This window comes from Pongo abelii, chromosome 13, assembly GCF_028885655.2.
Source record: "Pongo abelii isolate AG06213 chromosome 13, NHGRI_mPonAbe1-v2.0_pri, whole genome shotgun sequence".
NCBI classification, from domain to species: domain Eukaryota; kingdom Metazoa; phylum Chordata; class Mammalia; order Primates; family Hominidae; genus Pongo; species Pongo abelii.
In genome coordinates, this window is record NC_071998.2 from 128,619,617 (window position 1) to 128,634,676 (window position 15,060).

Below are 15,060 nucleotides of genomic sequence, written 5' to 3' on the forward strand. Positions count from 1 at the left end.
CCGGCGCCTGCGCAGTGGACCTCCGTCTCCGGCCTCTCAAGTTTTGGGTCCCCAGGAGCACCCAGTTCTCCCCAAATCGGGGCCGGGTTGCCTGAACTCATGTCCCGACCGGTCTGACTGGCCCTACACAGGCCACGTCTGACTGGACCCCGCCCTTCCTGGTGCTCCCTTGGGCCCCAAGGGCCCCACTGCCGTGGGTCGCCCCCGCGGCACTCGCCGGTGCCCGCTGCACCCCTGCCTGCGCCGGTGCAGATGGAGCCGGAGCTCGGCTGGAGGCGGGGGGGCCCAAGGTGGGGACGCTGGGGGGGCGCGTGTGGCCCCCACGCCCGCCAGCCAGAGGGTAACTGCAGTTTGAGAAATGAGCTAAAAATATCAGTAGTGTCTAAAGCCTGTGTCACTGATTGTAAGATAAGACCTGTGACAAAACGTGCAAATTAAACATTTTTTATCAGTGAAAAAAGCATTGTAGATTCTGGATATTAGCCCTTTGTCAGATGAGTAGGTTGCGAAAATTTTCTCCCATTTTGTAGGTTGCCTGTTCACTCTGATGGTAGTTTCTTTTGCTGTGCAGAAGCTCTTGAGTTTAATTAGATCCCATTTGTCAATTTTGGCTTTTGTTGCCATTGCTTTTGGTGTTTTAGACATGAAGTCCTTGCCCATGCCTATGTCCTGAATGGTAATGCCTAGGTTTTCTTCTAGGGTTTTTATGGTTTTAGGTCTAACATTTAAGTCTTTAATCCATCTTGAATTGATTTTTGTATAAGGTGTAAGGAAGGGATCCAGTTTCAGCTTTCTACATATGGCTAGCCAGTTTTCCCAGCACCATTTATTAAATAGGGAATCCTTTCCCCATTTCTTGTTTTTGTCAGGTTTGTCAAAGATCAGATACTTGTAGATATGTGGCATTATTTCTGACGGCTCTGTTCTGTTCCATTGATCTATATCTCTGTTTTGGTACCAGTACCATGCTGTTTTGGTTACTGTAGCCTTGTAGTATAGTTTGAAGTCAGGTAGTGTGATGCCTCCAGCTTTGTTCTTTTGGCTTAGGATTGACTTGGCGATGCGGGCTCTTTTTTGGTTCCATATGAACTTTAAAGTAGTTTTTTCCAATGAACTCCAACAAATTTACAAGAAAAAAACAAACAACCCCATCAAAAAGTGGGCGAAGGACATGAACAGACACTTCTCAAAAGAAGACATTTATGCAGCCAAAAAACACATGAAAAAATGCTCACCATCACTGGCCATCAGAGAAATGCAAATCAAAACCACAATGAGATACCATCTCACACCAGTTAGAATGGCAATCATTAAAAAGTCAGGAAACAACAGGTGCTGGAGAGGATGTGGAGAAATAGGAACACTTTTACACTGTTGGTGGGACTGTAAACTAGTTCAACCCTTGTGGAAGTCAGTGTGGCGATTCCTCAGGGATCTAGAACTAGAAATTCCATTCGACCCAGCCATCCCATTACTGGGTATATACCCAAAGGACTATAAATCATGCTGCTATAAAGACACATGCACACGTATGTTTATTGCGGCATTATTCACAATAGCAAAGACTTGGAACCAACCCAAATGTCCAACAATGATAGACTGGATTAAGAAAATGTGGCACATATACACCATGGAATACTATGCAGCCATAAAAAATGATGAGTTCACGTCCTTTGTAGGGACATGGATGAAATTGGAAATCATCATTCTCAGTAAACTATTGCAAGAACAAAAAACCAAACACCGCATATTCTCACTCATAGGTGGGAATTGAACAATGAGAACACATGGACACAGGAAGGGGAACATCACACTCTGGGGACTGTTGTGGGGTGGGGGGAGGGGGGAGGGATAGCATTGGGAGATATACCTAATGCTAGATGACGAGTTGGTGGGTGCAGCGCACCAGCATGGCACATGTATACATATGTAACTTACCTGCACATTGCGCACATGTACCATAAAACCTAAAGTATAATAATAATAATAATAATAATAATAAAAGAAAAAAAAAAAAGAAAAAAGCAGAAAAGCCACTGGGCACGCTGGCTCACGCCCGGAATCCAGCACTTTGGGAGGTGGAGGCAGGCGGATAACTTCAGCCTAGGCAACATAGTGATCTAGTTTGAGATCAGCCTAGGCAACATAGTGAGACCTACGTCTCTATAAAGAATCAGCCGGCGTGGTGGTGTACCTGTAGTCCTTCCAGCTACTCAGGAGGCTGAGGTGGGAGGATCACTAGAGCCCAGGAGGTTGAGGCCGCAGTGAGCCAGATCATGCCACTGCACCCCAGCCTGGATGGCAGAGTGAGACCCTGTCTCAAACAAACAAAAATCGGCCGGGCGCGGTGGCTCACGCCTGTAATCCCAGCACTTTGGGAGGCCGAGGCAGGCGGATCACCTGAGGTCAAGAGTTTGAGACCAGCCTGGCCAACATGGTGAAACCCTGTTTCTACTAAAACTACAAAAAATTAGCCAGGCGTGGTGGTGGGTGCCTGTAATCCCAACTACTCGGGAGGCTGAAGCAGGAGAATCGCTTGAACCCAGGAGGCAGAGGTTGCAGTGAGCTGAGATCACGCAGCTGCACTTCAGCCTCGCAACAGAGCGAGACTCCATCTCAGAAAAAAAGCAGAAAGCCTCCAAGAGCCTATGGCTCTCAAACATCTTGGTCACTGCTAAGTAGAGGCTCAGAGGCTCAGAAGCCCTGCCTCAGCCGGGACTTTGAGGTGTGTGAGCAATGGCTGGGGACTGCAGGCCCGGGAATCTGAGGGCCTCACCCCGCTTCCTTTCCAGAGCCATGACCTCAGGCTCACCTCCTGCCTTCCTCTCCGGCAAGCTGCAGATGCCCTTTAGGGCCCAGGCCATGCCCCGGATGTGAGGGGCTGAGTCACGGGTTTGGCAGTGCCCCTCAGAGCCCAGGCCTGGGCTACCGCCCACCTGAGGACGAGGGGTGGGCCAGCTGCCGTGCTCCAGTTGCTGGGGCCTCTTGGGATCTTGGGAACCCCATCTCTGAGCCCCGCCTCATGGCCCCGCCCCTCCCAAGGAGGGAAAAGGCAGCTGCCAGTCGCTCAACTCAGGCACTGGGACCTAGAGCTCAGAAGACCGAAAGGACAGACTGCCGTGTTGCCACCACAGGTAAGCCCTTGGCCACCGGGACTGCCCTGAACTCAGGGGCACTGCAGGATCAGCCCCCTTCTCTCCCATCTCTCAGCCTCCCCCACCCCATTCCCAGCTCCATCCCAGGACCAATGCCACCAGAGGAGGGGAGGATCCCTGGCAGGGGTGGCAGCTGCGAGACACCGGCCCTTGCTGCTTGCTCACACTTGGCTCACGCCCATGACACTAGCCTTGCACACACATTTGGAGGTGACGGCACCCCGGGCACTGATGCCTTGGGGATGCTGGGCTTGGACGAGGCACGCTGCTCCTGGTGGGGGCTTTCTTGGGCCGCAGGCTCGTGGGCAGCCGTCCCACTCCACTGAGTCCGTGTCTGTCTTCTCTGCCCACCCCTGCAGGCTGGACCATGGACCCCCAAGAGATGGTCGTCAAGAACCCATATGCCCACATCAGCATTCCCCGGGCTCACCTGCGGCCTGACCTGGGGCAGCAGTTAGAGGTGGCTTCCACCTGTTCCTCATCCTCGGAGGTGCAGCCACTGCCAGTGGGGCCCTATGCCCCGGAGCCAACCCACCTCTTGCAGCCGACTGAGGTCCCAGGGCCCAAGGGCGCCAAGGGTAACCAGGGGGCTACCCCCATCCAGAACCAGCAGGCCTGGCAGCAGCCTGGAAACCCCTACAGCAGCAGTCAGCGCCCGGCCGGACTGACCTACGCTGGCCCTCCGCCTGTGGGGCGCGGGGATGACATTGCCCACCACTGCTGCTGTTGCCCCTGCTGCCGCTGCTGCCACTGCCCCCCCTTCTGCCGCTGCCACAGCTGCTGCTGCTGTGTCATCTCCTAGCGCAGCCCACCCTGCCAGGGCCAGGACCCAGACCTCAGCAAATGTGGCTCACGCAGTGCCCAGACATTCGGGGTGGCTGTTGTCGTGGGCGTCGGCCCCTTCACACCAGGGACTGGGGCACGGACCCACCAGGAAGGTGGCCGCTCAGCCTGAGCTCCTGAAACGGAATCCCAGGCCCTGGCTGGAGAGGGACACCCCTGATTACCTTAAGGCCCAGGCAATAAAGCAGGCTGATCTTCTTCCCAGCAATTCTTCTTTGCTGCAGGCTCCTTTGGGAGGGGTTGTAGCTGGACACAGGGCATCTGCCCCTTTATGCGGGCCCGAGGACGTCCACACAGAGTCACTGTGGGTATTGCAGGGACAGGGATGCCACTGCCTCGTGACGTCCACACTTTCCCCTGGCCTGCAGGTCCCGGGTCTACCCAGAGGCTGCATGAGGGCTTGCAGCGTGTCCACAGCCCTGGCTGAGCCAGGTCTGGATTTGAGCTGACCTGCACTCCCCGGGGCCGAGGCTGAGACTGTGAGCTGGAGTCAGTCCATGGGTCAGACAGCAGGAGGATACGGCGCGTGAAACTGGGGGGACCCCATGAAAGGCCTCCAAGAGGAGGAGCGTGTGGACAGGAGGGTGGTGGGTGCGGCAGGTGCTGCAGGTTTCAGGGAGTGGAAGGTTGGGACAGGAGAGCCCAGACAGCCAGGACCACGCCCTGCCCACTGGTGATTCACCTCCCAACCTCGGCTGGGATGTTTTTCTAGTTTCCCAGGAAATACCTAATTCCTGCACACCTGCTGTCCTGCCTCGGGGCCTGGGCTTCCGGGAGGAGGTGGCCTGGACCAGGCCTTGAGGATGAGGCAGGAGGAGGCTAGGGCCGTGGGTGCTGGGCTGTCTCCTGGTCTGCTGAGCAGGGTGGGGGCCTCTCTGGGGCTGAGCACGAGGCGCTAGGCCACTCTGCGCAGGTACTGCCTCATCACTGTAGGCCAGGATGCCAGGCAGGGAGTGAGCATTGAGGCCAGCTTGGGGCGCCCTGGTGTTCCGGCAGGGCAGAGACAAGGTGAGGAGGTGGCAGCCAAGCTGGCCACGCAAGACAGACAGGTTCTCACGCCATGCCAGCCCTTCCCTGACGCATGGTGACCAGCTCCACAGCAGGGCAGGGCAGGCGCGTGGCATGCAGAGGTCTCCAGGCGTGGGATGGATGGGTCACTGCCCTGTGCCAGGACTTAGCGTGCCAGGCTCCCCGCCTTGCCCCGTCGCTGGCCCCCACCGGAGGGTGACCACACCCAGGCCAGCCACAGGAACTTGTCTGACCAGTCCTGGGAGCAGACTGCCAAGAAGGTGGGCAGAGGTGAGGAGGGGCCATTTGCTTCCACCCAGCGGGGCTGTGAGTGGTCCTGGGGTCCTGCCCACCCGTCCCAACCCTTCTTGGTCCTTCAACTCTGCTCTGCCTGCAGTCTGGTGTGGACACACTGATCACACCTCCCGGAACCTGGGCCTCCCGGGGTGGCCTGGAGGCTGCAGACGGGCAGAGCAGCCAGGAGCTGCCCACCAAGGAGGCATCTGGCGCTGTCTGGGGTCCCCAGCTGGGAGCGGGGATCCCCAGACACGGAGCTGGTGCGCCACCTGGAGTCCATGTGGACTGGTGCAGCCCTCTGCCGTCCAGCGGCACCAAGGTGAGGCTGAGAAGCCACACAGATCCACAGACAAGCACAGTGGCAAAGTCTGCAGAAGGCTCTGAGCCAGCAGGGAACCCTGGCAGGCTTCCTAGAGGAGGAGATGTGAGCAAAGGCCAAGGCAGGAAAACATTCCAGTATGGAGGGGAGGTTAAGGGAAGGAGAGGGTAAGGGTGAGGGAGCGGAAAACATTCCAGTATGGAGGGGAGGTTAAGGGAAGGAGAGGGTAAGGGTGAGGGAGCGGAAAACATTCCAGTATGGAGGGGAGGTTAAGGGAAGGAGAGGGTAAGGGTGAGGGAGCGGAGGGAAGGGGAGGGGAGGGGGAGGGTAAAGAAAGGGGAGAGTAAAGGGGGGGGAGGGGAGAGGTGAGGAAAGTTTTGAGTGTGGGGAAGGGTGTAAGGGTGGGGAGAAGTCCTAAGAGTAGGAGAATGGACCCCAAGGCCAGCCTGGATGAGGTGTTAGCAGAAGCTGGCTGGGTCTGGACAGGAGGGTGTGGGCAGGGGGCGGGGGGCACCTTATCTCTTGCAAGTGGGTGGTGCCGTTAGATCTAGTTTCAAGGCTTTGTGGCTGAAACGGGAACCCACGCCCGCTGCAGCTGGCCACCTGCCTGTCTCCTGACTCCCGTGCAAGGCCAGTAATGCAACCCAGGAGGGAGCCGCAGGGCGCCCTGGGTCCCCCACCCCCTTCTCCTGCCACCCTGTGGCTGTGCATAGCCGCCCAGCAGAGCCCATGCAGGTAAGAGGCCTGGGCTCAGGTCGGCCAGGAGGGTGGGGGCCTGGGGCTGGGCCAGGGGGGTCCTGCGGGAACAGGAGGCTGCCCGGCTGGCGCCCACATGAACCAGAGGTGTGCAGACCCTGGTGTCTACCTGTGCCCCGGTGCCACGTGCCCTCCCAGGTCTGCACACACCAGCCCCACAGACCCAGCGCCTGACCTCTGGGGTGGGCTCCTGGGGCCAGCACCCCATCCAGGCGGAAGGTCCTCGAGGCAGGCTGTCCACTGCTGGCTTCCCTCTGGCAGGATGCTGCAGCCGGAGGGCCCCCAGGCCTCGGAGGAGAGGGGCCCCCGGAGGAGAGGAAAGACTGCATCATCTGCTGCTCGGCCTATGACCTCTCCGGGCACCTGCCCCGCCGCCTCTACTGCGGACACACCTTCTGCCAGGCATGTGTGCGGCGGCTGGACACACCGGCGCCCGAGCAACGCTGGATCCCCTGTCCGCAGTGCCGCCAGAGCACGCCCACGCCTCGTGGAGGGGTGGCCATGCTAGACCTGGACCTGGCTGCTTTCCTGGCGGTCAAGGCTGAGCGGGAGCCGGCAAGACTAGAACCCCTGCCCCTCACCTCCCTCAAAGGCAGCGCCATCACTCAGCAGCCAGCTGGGCTGTGCCCAGCCCTGGACCCCCAGCCCCACTTCCCCCAGCCCAGATACTGCTGCTGGGGCTGTGGCAGCCTCTGCTGCCCACCCCCAGGCAGCCCCGAGGTCTGAACTCTGGCCATTCCCACCCCTGCAGGGGAAATGCCTGCCTTGGAACCCCTGACCACGCACCATCATGGGTTCAGCCCACTCAGAACAACCTGGCAGTAGCGTCCTATACGCAGCTTCGTGTGGCCCAGCAGGGTGATGTCATCCCAGCCGTGAACATCCCAGGCCACAGCCTAAGGTTGGGGGCTGGGAGGCTCCGCAGGAGGCTGGTGACCTCCCACCTGTCCTGGCCACAATTACCAGACCCCAGACTAGCCCGACCGCATGTGCCTGGTGAGGACACTGCTGTCTGAGTGGGTGGCAAGCCCGGCTTGGGCCTAGACGCAGTGTGAAGGATGGCTCCCAAGAGGGTGTGAAGGCCAGTCCCGGGGCCTGGGCTGCAGGCTGGAGGGGCAGGGCCGGTCCGGCTGTGCCTGGCGGTTTGCCCAGAGCAGGTCTCCCCTCTCCCACAGATGTCCCCGGGGTGTACCAGGAGGGTGGCAAGACCACCTCCTTCCTCCCTGCCCTGCATGGCAGCCCTGTGAATTCACCCACTCAACAAAGCTCATGGCGCTCCCACTGTGTGTCGGGTGCGGTTCTGGGAGGGTCTCGTGCAGGCACGAAGCCATACGGGCATTGAAGAAGATGCCTCGGCAGGACCTGCCTGAGGCCAACAGAGGGCTGGGGCCTGCTTGAGGTCTCACAGCCCAGTTGGTCTCATCCTTGGCTGAACCTTTCCTGGCTCCGAGCAGCCACCACACAGACCCTTTTGAGGGGCTGGGGCTGGGGCTGGGGCCAGAGACTGTGGACAGCAGTGACCACCAAGTCAGTGCTGCAACACCCCCACGCCCACTGGAACGAGCTGTCACTCAGGAGCCCCAGGGAAGGACTGCTGCCCCCCACCCCCAGAGCAAGGGCGCAGGAGGGAGACGGAAGAGAATTTGCTGAGCGGACACTCAGAAGCTTCTACCTTCTCCAGGGCAAAGTCCCCATGCACACAGCGGGGGGCTGGGCAGCAAGCAGAGCAGGGCACCAGCAGCCCCTGGGCAGGGTGAGCCTCTGGGGGAGCTGCCCCACACCCCAGGGCAGGAAGAGGCCCAGTCCTCCTAGGGGATACCCCACAGGCGGTGGGGCCGGCTGGGACTCTGCTGGGGAGAGCTGTGCGCTGGGCCAGGCAGTGGGTGGGGAAGGTGGCCTGGGGAGCTCTGTCCTCCCCTCTGCAGATGGAGGCTGCCGGCCGCCGTCGCTGGCTATACCAGGGCCAAGCCCGCTAGCAGCCTGCTGGGCCCAACCCCGCCCTGAACCCGGATCTGAACCCTCTGACCTCGGGCTGGGTGCCCTCCCCGGCTACATGAAAAAACCCGTCCTCCCCCACCACCTGGTGCAAAGGGCTTCCCTCCCCTGCTCTGCCGGGGGCAGGGATGACCCTGAGAAGGTCTGGGGAGCCCTGAGGTGCATGGAAGTGGGGGACTGGCGTCTCTCGACTCCCGGGCAGCCCCAGCCATGCTCTAGCATCCTGCCTGGCTGGGTGGAGTGTGTCTCTTGGGTCACACGGATGCCTGCTGAGGATGCCCAGTACCGAGGGCCAGTGCCCCCCGCCCCACAGTGCCCTCGGCCTGATTCAGAGCCCACCCCTTGGAGAAGCCCCACTCCGGGAGGGTTGGGCTGGGGCTTGGAGGTCCTAGCCACAGAGTGACAGGATGGGGACAAGGCCTAGGGGCCTTGGGGCCAGGAGGGTACCCCCGTGAGGGCCTGGACTCCTGGGTAAACATTAATGGGCTCAGTACCCAGCAGGTCATGTGCGCGATCAGGGGATCTTTGACCCGCAACTGCTCCCGCCCCGTGTCTCCTCCCTGCAGGTGCCCCCTCACCACCCACACAGGTAGGAGCTCCTAGGACCAGGCTGAGGCCCAGGGACAGTGAGGCTGAGGCTGAGTGGCCTCCAGGCCCAGGGCTTGGGCCCAATCCTGAGCCTCCAGGACCCAAGGGCAAGAGACGCCAGGGTTGGGCAGCAGGAGGGAGGGTGAGGCAGAGGATGCCTGGACCTGAGCCCAGGGCACTAGGTGGAGGGGTCCAGGTGGGGGGCCCCAGGGGTGGGGTGACCAGGCCCAGGAGGCTAAGGCAGCAGCTTTGGGGCCAGGAGCCTTGAGGTGGTGTGAGGACCCCACCTGCTCCCCATCACCAGGGTGTGGGGCCCTTATCAAGCCGAGACGTCACTGTTTAGTATCAAATGCCAAAGTCTAAGTCGGGACCATCCACAGTGTCCCCAGTGACACCTGATAGGGGAGGTCCCCAGGTTCCCCAGCTCATGGCCTGAGCCCCGGCACCCTGCACCCTCGGCACTAGCCAGGCCTTCCAGTCAGGACCAGCAAGGGAGCCGGGGAGCCGGAGCCCCCTCGAGTCTACCCCTGAAACTGGACTGGGCTCGCCTGACAACTGCCTGAGGTCATTGTAGCCATCCCCCTGTGGATGGAGAAAGGGGGATGGTCACTGAGGCCTGCAGGGGGTAGGGAGGGAGGGTGGCGGCCAAGGGCTCAATTCAGGGGACCCAGGGGTGTGAATCCAGCTTGTGAGGACAGGGCCGGGGCAGGAGGAAATGTCTCTGACACGTGCGTCCCCCCCAGCAGATCCAGACCTGGGCCTGGGTCTGTCCCTGCCCGAAATCCATGCCGAGTTCCCTTCCGGGCAGCCAGGTCCCCCACCCCACTCTGGACGAGGTTGACCTAGTGGAAAGGACTCTGAGGAATGAAGGTACCAGTGGCCCCCGTGCCCCAGGCCTTAACCAGTCTGACCACCCACCCCCCCAGGCACTGGGCAGAGACAGGCCAGGTTTCCTGCGGGGGCCTCCCGGGGAACCCACAGGGCTCATGACGCCTCCACTCAGGTCCAGCCCAGCTGGAGCCCCGTCTTCCCCGTTCCATTTCTGTCCCTCACTCCAGGCCTCTTACGCCTCAGCCCCTCCTCTGGCCTGTGCCCTTGTGCCCCCAGTTGGAGGGAGGTGGTCCCGGAAACAGCCGTACTCAATTCTATCTCCGCAGGGACCCCTGGGAGCAGTTCTGCTCCAGTCTTGGAGGAGGGGGACACAGACCCCTGGACCCTCCCTCAGCTGAAGGACACAAGCCAGCCCTGGAAAGGTGGGTCTGGAGGTTCTGGGGGTGGCAGGCTGGCAGGCCTCTGTCCCCCACGGGACTGGGGAGACAGAGCAGGGTGGGGCCCAAACAGGCTGTGCGTGGGGAACTCCGCTATGCAGGCCCCCTCTGGGGAGACACGTGTCGCTCAACCGGGCGTCTGTGCTGTCCTGGGGCAGACTGGCCACCTCTGCCCATCCGTCCCTCCCCGCCTGCTCCTTCGAGGGAGGGTCCCAAGGGCTTCCGGCTTGGAAAGGCAGGGACCCAGGCCCTGCCCTGGGGGTTACAGAAGAGGAGGAAATGGGACCCAGCCCTGTTGGAGACGGAGGAGAGAGAGGGCAGAGGATGAGGGGCCTGGGAGGGAGACCTGTCAGGGTGGAGGGCCGGCCAGGGACAGCCTGCCCTGTGTCCTCAGAGCTCCGCGTGGCCGGCAAGCTGCGCCGCGTGGCCGGCAGCGTCCTCAAGGCCTGCGGGCTCCTCGGCAGCCTGTACTTCTTCATCTGCTCTCTGGACGTCCTCAGCTCCGCCTTCCAGCTGCTGGGCAGTGAGTGACGGGATGGGTGCCCAGGGCGGGGCGGGCAGCCAGCCCTCCGCAGCTTCAGCGCACCTCTCTTGCCGGTGTAGGCAAAGTGGCCGGAGACATCTTCAAGGACAACGTGGTGCTGTCCAACCCTGTGGCTGGACTGGTCATTGGCGTGCTGGTCACAGCCCTGGTGCAGAGTTCCAGCACGTCCTCCTCCATCGTGGTCAGCATGGTGGCTGCTAAGCGTGCGTGCACACTCCCTCCCCGGGTGGTGGCGGGGGCAGGGTGGGCCACAGGCTGACTCAGCCCCCCCACCGGCAGTGCTGACTGTCCGGGCGTCTGTGCCCATCATCATGGGTGTCAACGTAGGCACATCCATCACCAGCACCCTGGTCTCAATGGCGCAGTCAGGGGACCGGGATGAATTTCAGAGGTGAGTTGTGGGTGGAAGGGCTGGGCTGGGGCGGGGCTGCAGTGGCAGCCCCAGCCCAGGCCCCCCCACCTGACTCCGCCTACTCTCTGCGGCCACAGGGCTTTCAGCGGCTCGGCGGTGCACGGGATCTTCAACTGGCTCACGGTGCTGGTCCTGCTGCCACTGGAGAGCGCCACGGCCCTGCTGGAGAGGCTGAGCGAGCTGGCCCTGGGTGCCGCCAGCCTGACGCCTGGGGCGCAGGCACCCGACATCCTCAAGGTGCTGACGCAGCCGCTCACACACCTCATCGTGCAAGTGAGGACGGCCGCCCCCGCCCAGAGGGCCTGAGCAGGCTGGATGGGAGGAGGGGAGGCCCGCCCTGCCCTGATGGAGGGTCAGCGGAGGGTCTGGGCCCTGTCCTGGGACACGGGAGGAGAGGGCAGCAGTGGGCAGGGCTGGGCTGGACCCTGCGGGCGCCGGAGCCCCGGGTGAGTCCTGAGGGAGGGTGCAGCACACCGTCACGACCCCTCTGGCCCCCAGTTGGACTCCGACATGATCATGAGCAGTGCCACAGGCAACGCCACCAACAGCAGTCTCATTAAGCACTGGTGCGGCACCACGGGGCAGCCGGTGAGGCACCCAACCCCAGGCCCTCACTGACCCCCAACCTCCCACCCGCTGAGTCATCCCGCCCCACCCACCCTCACCTTGAGCCCTCTGACCTCTGTCTGCCCACTGAGCCTGTCCTGAGTCCTCCCTGCCCTCCCCAGACCCACGAGAACAGCAGCGACTGTGGAGCCTTCAGCCCGTGCACAGAGAGGAACAGCACAGCCCCGGCGGACAGGCTTCCCTGTGAGGCCCGGCCCACCCCAAGCCCCCCACACCCCCCACACCCCCCACACCCCCCCTCACCTGCCCCTACATGAAGAAGAACAGCACAGCCCCAGTGGACAGGCTGCCCTGTGAGGCCCACCCACCCCGGCCCGCCCCCCAGGCTCCCCCTCACCTGCCCCTGCCCTGCCCCCAGGCCGCCACCTGTTTGCGGGCACGGAGCTCACGGACCTGGCCGTGGGCTGCATCCTGCTGGCCGGCTCCCTGCTGGTGCTCTGCGGCTGCCTGGTCCTCATAGTCAAGCTGCTCAACTCTGTGCTGCGCGGCCGCGTGGCCCAGGCCGTGAGGACGGTCATTAATGCGGGTGAGGGCGTGGGAGGAGGTGCGGTGGCCAGGGCTGACCCGGCATCCCCCACAGGCTTCCCCTTCCCGCCGGGCTGGCTCGGCGGCTACCTGGCCCTCCTCGCGGGCGCTGGCCAGGGCTGACCCGGCATCCCCCACAGACTTCCCCTTCCCGCTGGGCTGGCTCGGCGGCTACCTGGCCCTCCTCGCGGGCGCCGGCCTGACCTTCGCACTGCAGAGTAGCAGCGTCTTCACAGCGGCCGTCGTGCCCCTCATGGGTGAGCAGGCAGGACAGAGGCCTCGGGAACGGGGGCTCGGGCTGGGGCCCTGTGGTGACCCCCAGTTCCCCCAGGGGTCGGGGTGATCAGTCTGGACCGGGCGTACCCCCTCTTACTGGGCTCCAACATCGGCACCACTACCACTGCCCTGCTGGCTGCCCTGGCCAGCCCCGCAGACAGGATGCTCGGCGCCCTGCAGGTACTGTCCACCCTGCCCCGCTGCCAGAACTGGCCAGCTTCCTCTCAGCCCCACGGACAGGCGTGTGTCACCAGCCCCAGGGCCCCAGGCTGGCTGTGCCCCCGCCTTCCCAGACCCCTTCCCTGGCCGCCAGCCTCGGCCCTGCTGCTCTGCCTCCTTGGACCCCACAGGTCCTGCACACATTTCACACCCGCCCTGCGTCTCCTCCCTTGAGACCTCCTCATTTCCACATTTTCTCAGCTCTTTGCTGTGTCCCTGGGGCCCTGCCCCCAGAGTCTCAGGGGTCTCTAAGCCCCTCTATTCCAGCACCCTCAGATGCTCTCCCCCAACCCCTGCTCCCTCAAGGAGCAGCCACTCACCTCCAGCAGATCCCCATCTGGACGACCCTCCCAGCCCCCATTCTGCATCTGCAAAGGCCGAGTCCCACCGGTGCTGGGCCCTGCCCTGCCGTTGCCAGGGCTGTGATTCTGCCTCCAGGACACTTCCCCCAGTCTGAGCCCCCAGCTCTGTGCCCCAACCCCAGTCTCATTTAGTCCAGCTGGTTCTCCCTCTAAAACAGCCCGTCTGCGGCCTGCTGCCCAGAGGCCCAACAGGTTCAGCTCCCGAAACTCCGGGTCATGCCGCGCTGCCACTGACAGGAAGAGACAAGTGCGGCACCCCCTGGAACCCACCCTCGTTCTTGCCTCTGCCCTGTCTCTATCCACTTAGACCCTCCCAGTGCAGGGTCCTGCTCCATCCCCTGCAGGAAGCTCTCCAGCCTGCACCTGTGTGTGGACTCCTCCAAGTCCGGCAGCCCCTGGAGGGGCCGTGTGTTCTCCCCTCCTGCGGCCCTGTGCCTCCTCCCTGCAGGGCCTGGGCTGTGCAGGCTCAGCACACTGGGCACTGAGGAGATGGGGTCTCTTGGCAGGAGGCACAGGCAGAGCCAGGTCGGAGGGTGCTTCCCCTGCAGGTCCCCCTTGAGGGCAGCAGTGATGCAGTCAGCGCCCGGGGGTGCTGGGCTGGACTGCAGCTCCCAGGAGTGTGCGGGAGGCGTGCTGGGGAACGTGTCCACATCTGGCCACAGCCTGCCCCCCAGGCGGCCATCTCAGTCGTGGAGCAGGATGAACTTCAGACTTGGCGCTCCTTCTGTAGGGTGGAGGAGGGCGGGGGTCCTAGGCCTCTGGTGACCCCACCTCGTTGGGCCCAGGCCCCTGACAGACCCCTCGCCTCCAGGTCGCCCTCATACACTTCTTCTTCAACCTGGCCGGCATCCTGCTGTGGTACCTGGTGCCTGCGCTGCGGCTGCCCATCCCGCTGGCCAGGCACTTCGGGGTGGTGACCGCCCGTTACCGCTGGGTGGCCGGGGTCTACCTGCTGCTCGGATTCCTGCTGCTGCCCCTGGCGGCCTTCGGGCTCTCCCTGGCAGGGGGCACAGTGCTGGCCGCCGTCGGGGGTCCCCTGGTGGGGCTGGTGCTCCTCGTCATCCTGGTTACTGTCCTGCAGTGGCACCGGCCAGCCTGGTTGCCTGTCCGCCTGCGCTCCTGGGCCTGGCTACCCCTCTGGCTCCACTCTCTGGAGCCCTGGGACCGCCTGGTGACCCGCTGCTGCCCCTGCAACGTCTGCAGCCCCCCGAAGGCCACCACCAAAGAGGCCCACTGCTACGAGAACCCTGAGATCTTGGCCTCCCAGCAGTTGTGAGGGGTGGTTGCTGCGCAGACCACCCCACCCCACCCCACCCCGGCTAGGAGGGCTCTGGAGGGCCCTGGGGGGGGGGGGCCCGCGGCAGCTGACCTCCGGTCACCTGCTTCCCCTTCTGTGCAAATAAACCAGGCTGTTATCTGGGGTGGTGGTCTTCACTCCCCTAGACAGGGGCCGCCTGGGCAGGTGGGGGAAGCGGCCCGATGCTGCCTCCTGGTGGACACTCCGGGGCTTGGGGCTCAGGCACAGGAGCCCGCCCACCCCCGGGTGTGTTTCTCACGGCTGCCGCTGGGGACAGAAGCTCCCAAAGAATGGCAGGCCTGGGGGGCGGGGACTTCCCACAGTGGGAGCTGGGGCCCCTCCTGGGGGCACAGGGGAGAGCCCAGCCAGCAGGGAGCAGGGCGGGTGGCGCAGGGTGTGGGGGACCCCGGAGCCCCTCTGCCCCGGCGGATGTCATGGTTGGGGTGGGGACTGGAGTCCCATCAGGTGCGTGGGGTGTGAGAAGGGACCCCGACGGCTTGGAGGGCCAGATGGTCCCAGAGGCACCCCCTGCCCTTCTGCCCTCTGTGTCTCTCAGCCGGTCCTGGGCT

The 15,060-nt window shown here is 62.9% G+C and overlaps 3 protein-coding genes across 5 annotated transcripts; all 3 read left to right on the forward strand.

Annotated features, from left to right (window-relative positions):
• Positions 1-2,730: 2,730 nt before the first annotated feature.
• Positions 2,731-4,331, forward strand: CYSRT1 (cysteine rich tail 1). The gene is made up of 2 exons (XM_003777506.5): positions 2,731-3,134; positions 3,515-4,331. The coding sequence occupies exons 1-2, from the start codon at positions 3,023-3,025 to the stop codon at positions 3,955-3,957; spliced, it is 555 nt and encodes a 184-aa protein (XP_003777554.2). The 5' UTR covers positions 2,731-3,022; the 3' UTR covers positions 3,958-4,331.
• A 1,053-nt stretch (positions 4,332-5,384) lies between these two features.
• On the forward strand, positions 5,385-7,706 carry RNF224 (ring finger protein 224). Its single transcript, XM_024252382.3, has 3 exons — positions 5,385-5,743; positions 6,168-6,357; positions 6,640-7,706. Exons 2-3 carry the CDS (start codon positions 6,352-6,354, stop codon positions 7,102-7,104), a joined length of 471 nt encoding a protein of 156 aa, XP_024108150.1. The 5' UTR covers positions 5,385-5,743; positions 6,168-6,351; the 3' UTR covers positions 7,105-7,706.
• A 1,074-nt stretch (positions 7,707-8,780) lies between these two features.
• SLC34A3 (solute carrier family 34 member 3) lies at positions 8,781-14,615 on the forward strand. 3 transcript variants are annotated; one of them, XM_024252359.3, is made up of 13 exons: positions 8,781-8,962; positions 9,705-9,831; positions 10,119-10,214; positions 10,624-10,752; positions 10,833-10,976; positions 11,053-11,164; positions 11,263-11,458; positions 11,684-11,773; positions 11,914-11,995; positions 12,171-12,338; positions 12,478-12,594; positions 12,669-12,793; positions 14,006-14,615. In XM_024252359.3, the coding sequence occupies exons 2-13, from the start codon at positions 9,747-9,749 to the stop codon at positions 14,468-14,470; spliced, it is 1,809 nt and encodes a 602-aa protein (XP_024108127.3). In that variant the 5' UTR covers positions 8,781-8,962; positions 9,705-9,746; the 3' UTR covers positions 14,471-14,615. The 3 variants fall into 3 exon arrangements, with proteins under 3 accessions (XP_024108127.3, XP_024108125.3, XP_024108126.3); XM_024252357.3 differs by having other exon boundaries at positions 8,925-8,962; positions 9,708-9,831; XM_024252358.3 differs by having other exon boundaries at positions 8,957-9,103; positions 9,708-9,831.
• The last annotated feature ends 445 nt before the right edge of the window (positions 14,616-15,060 follow it).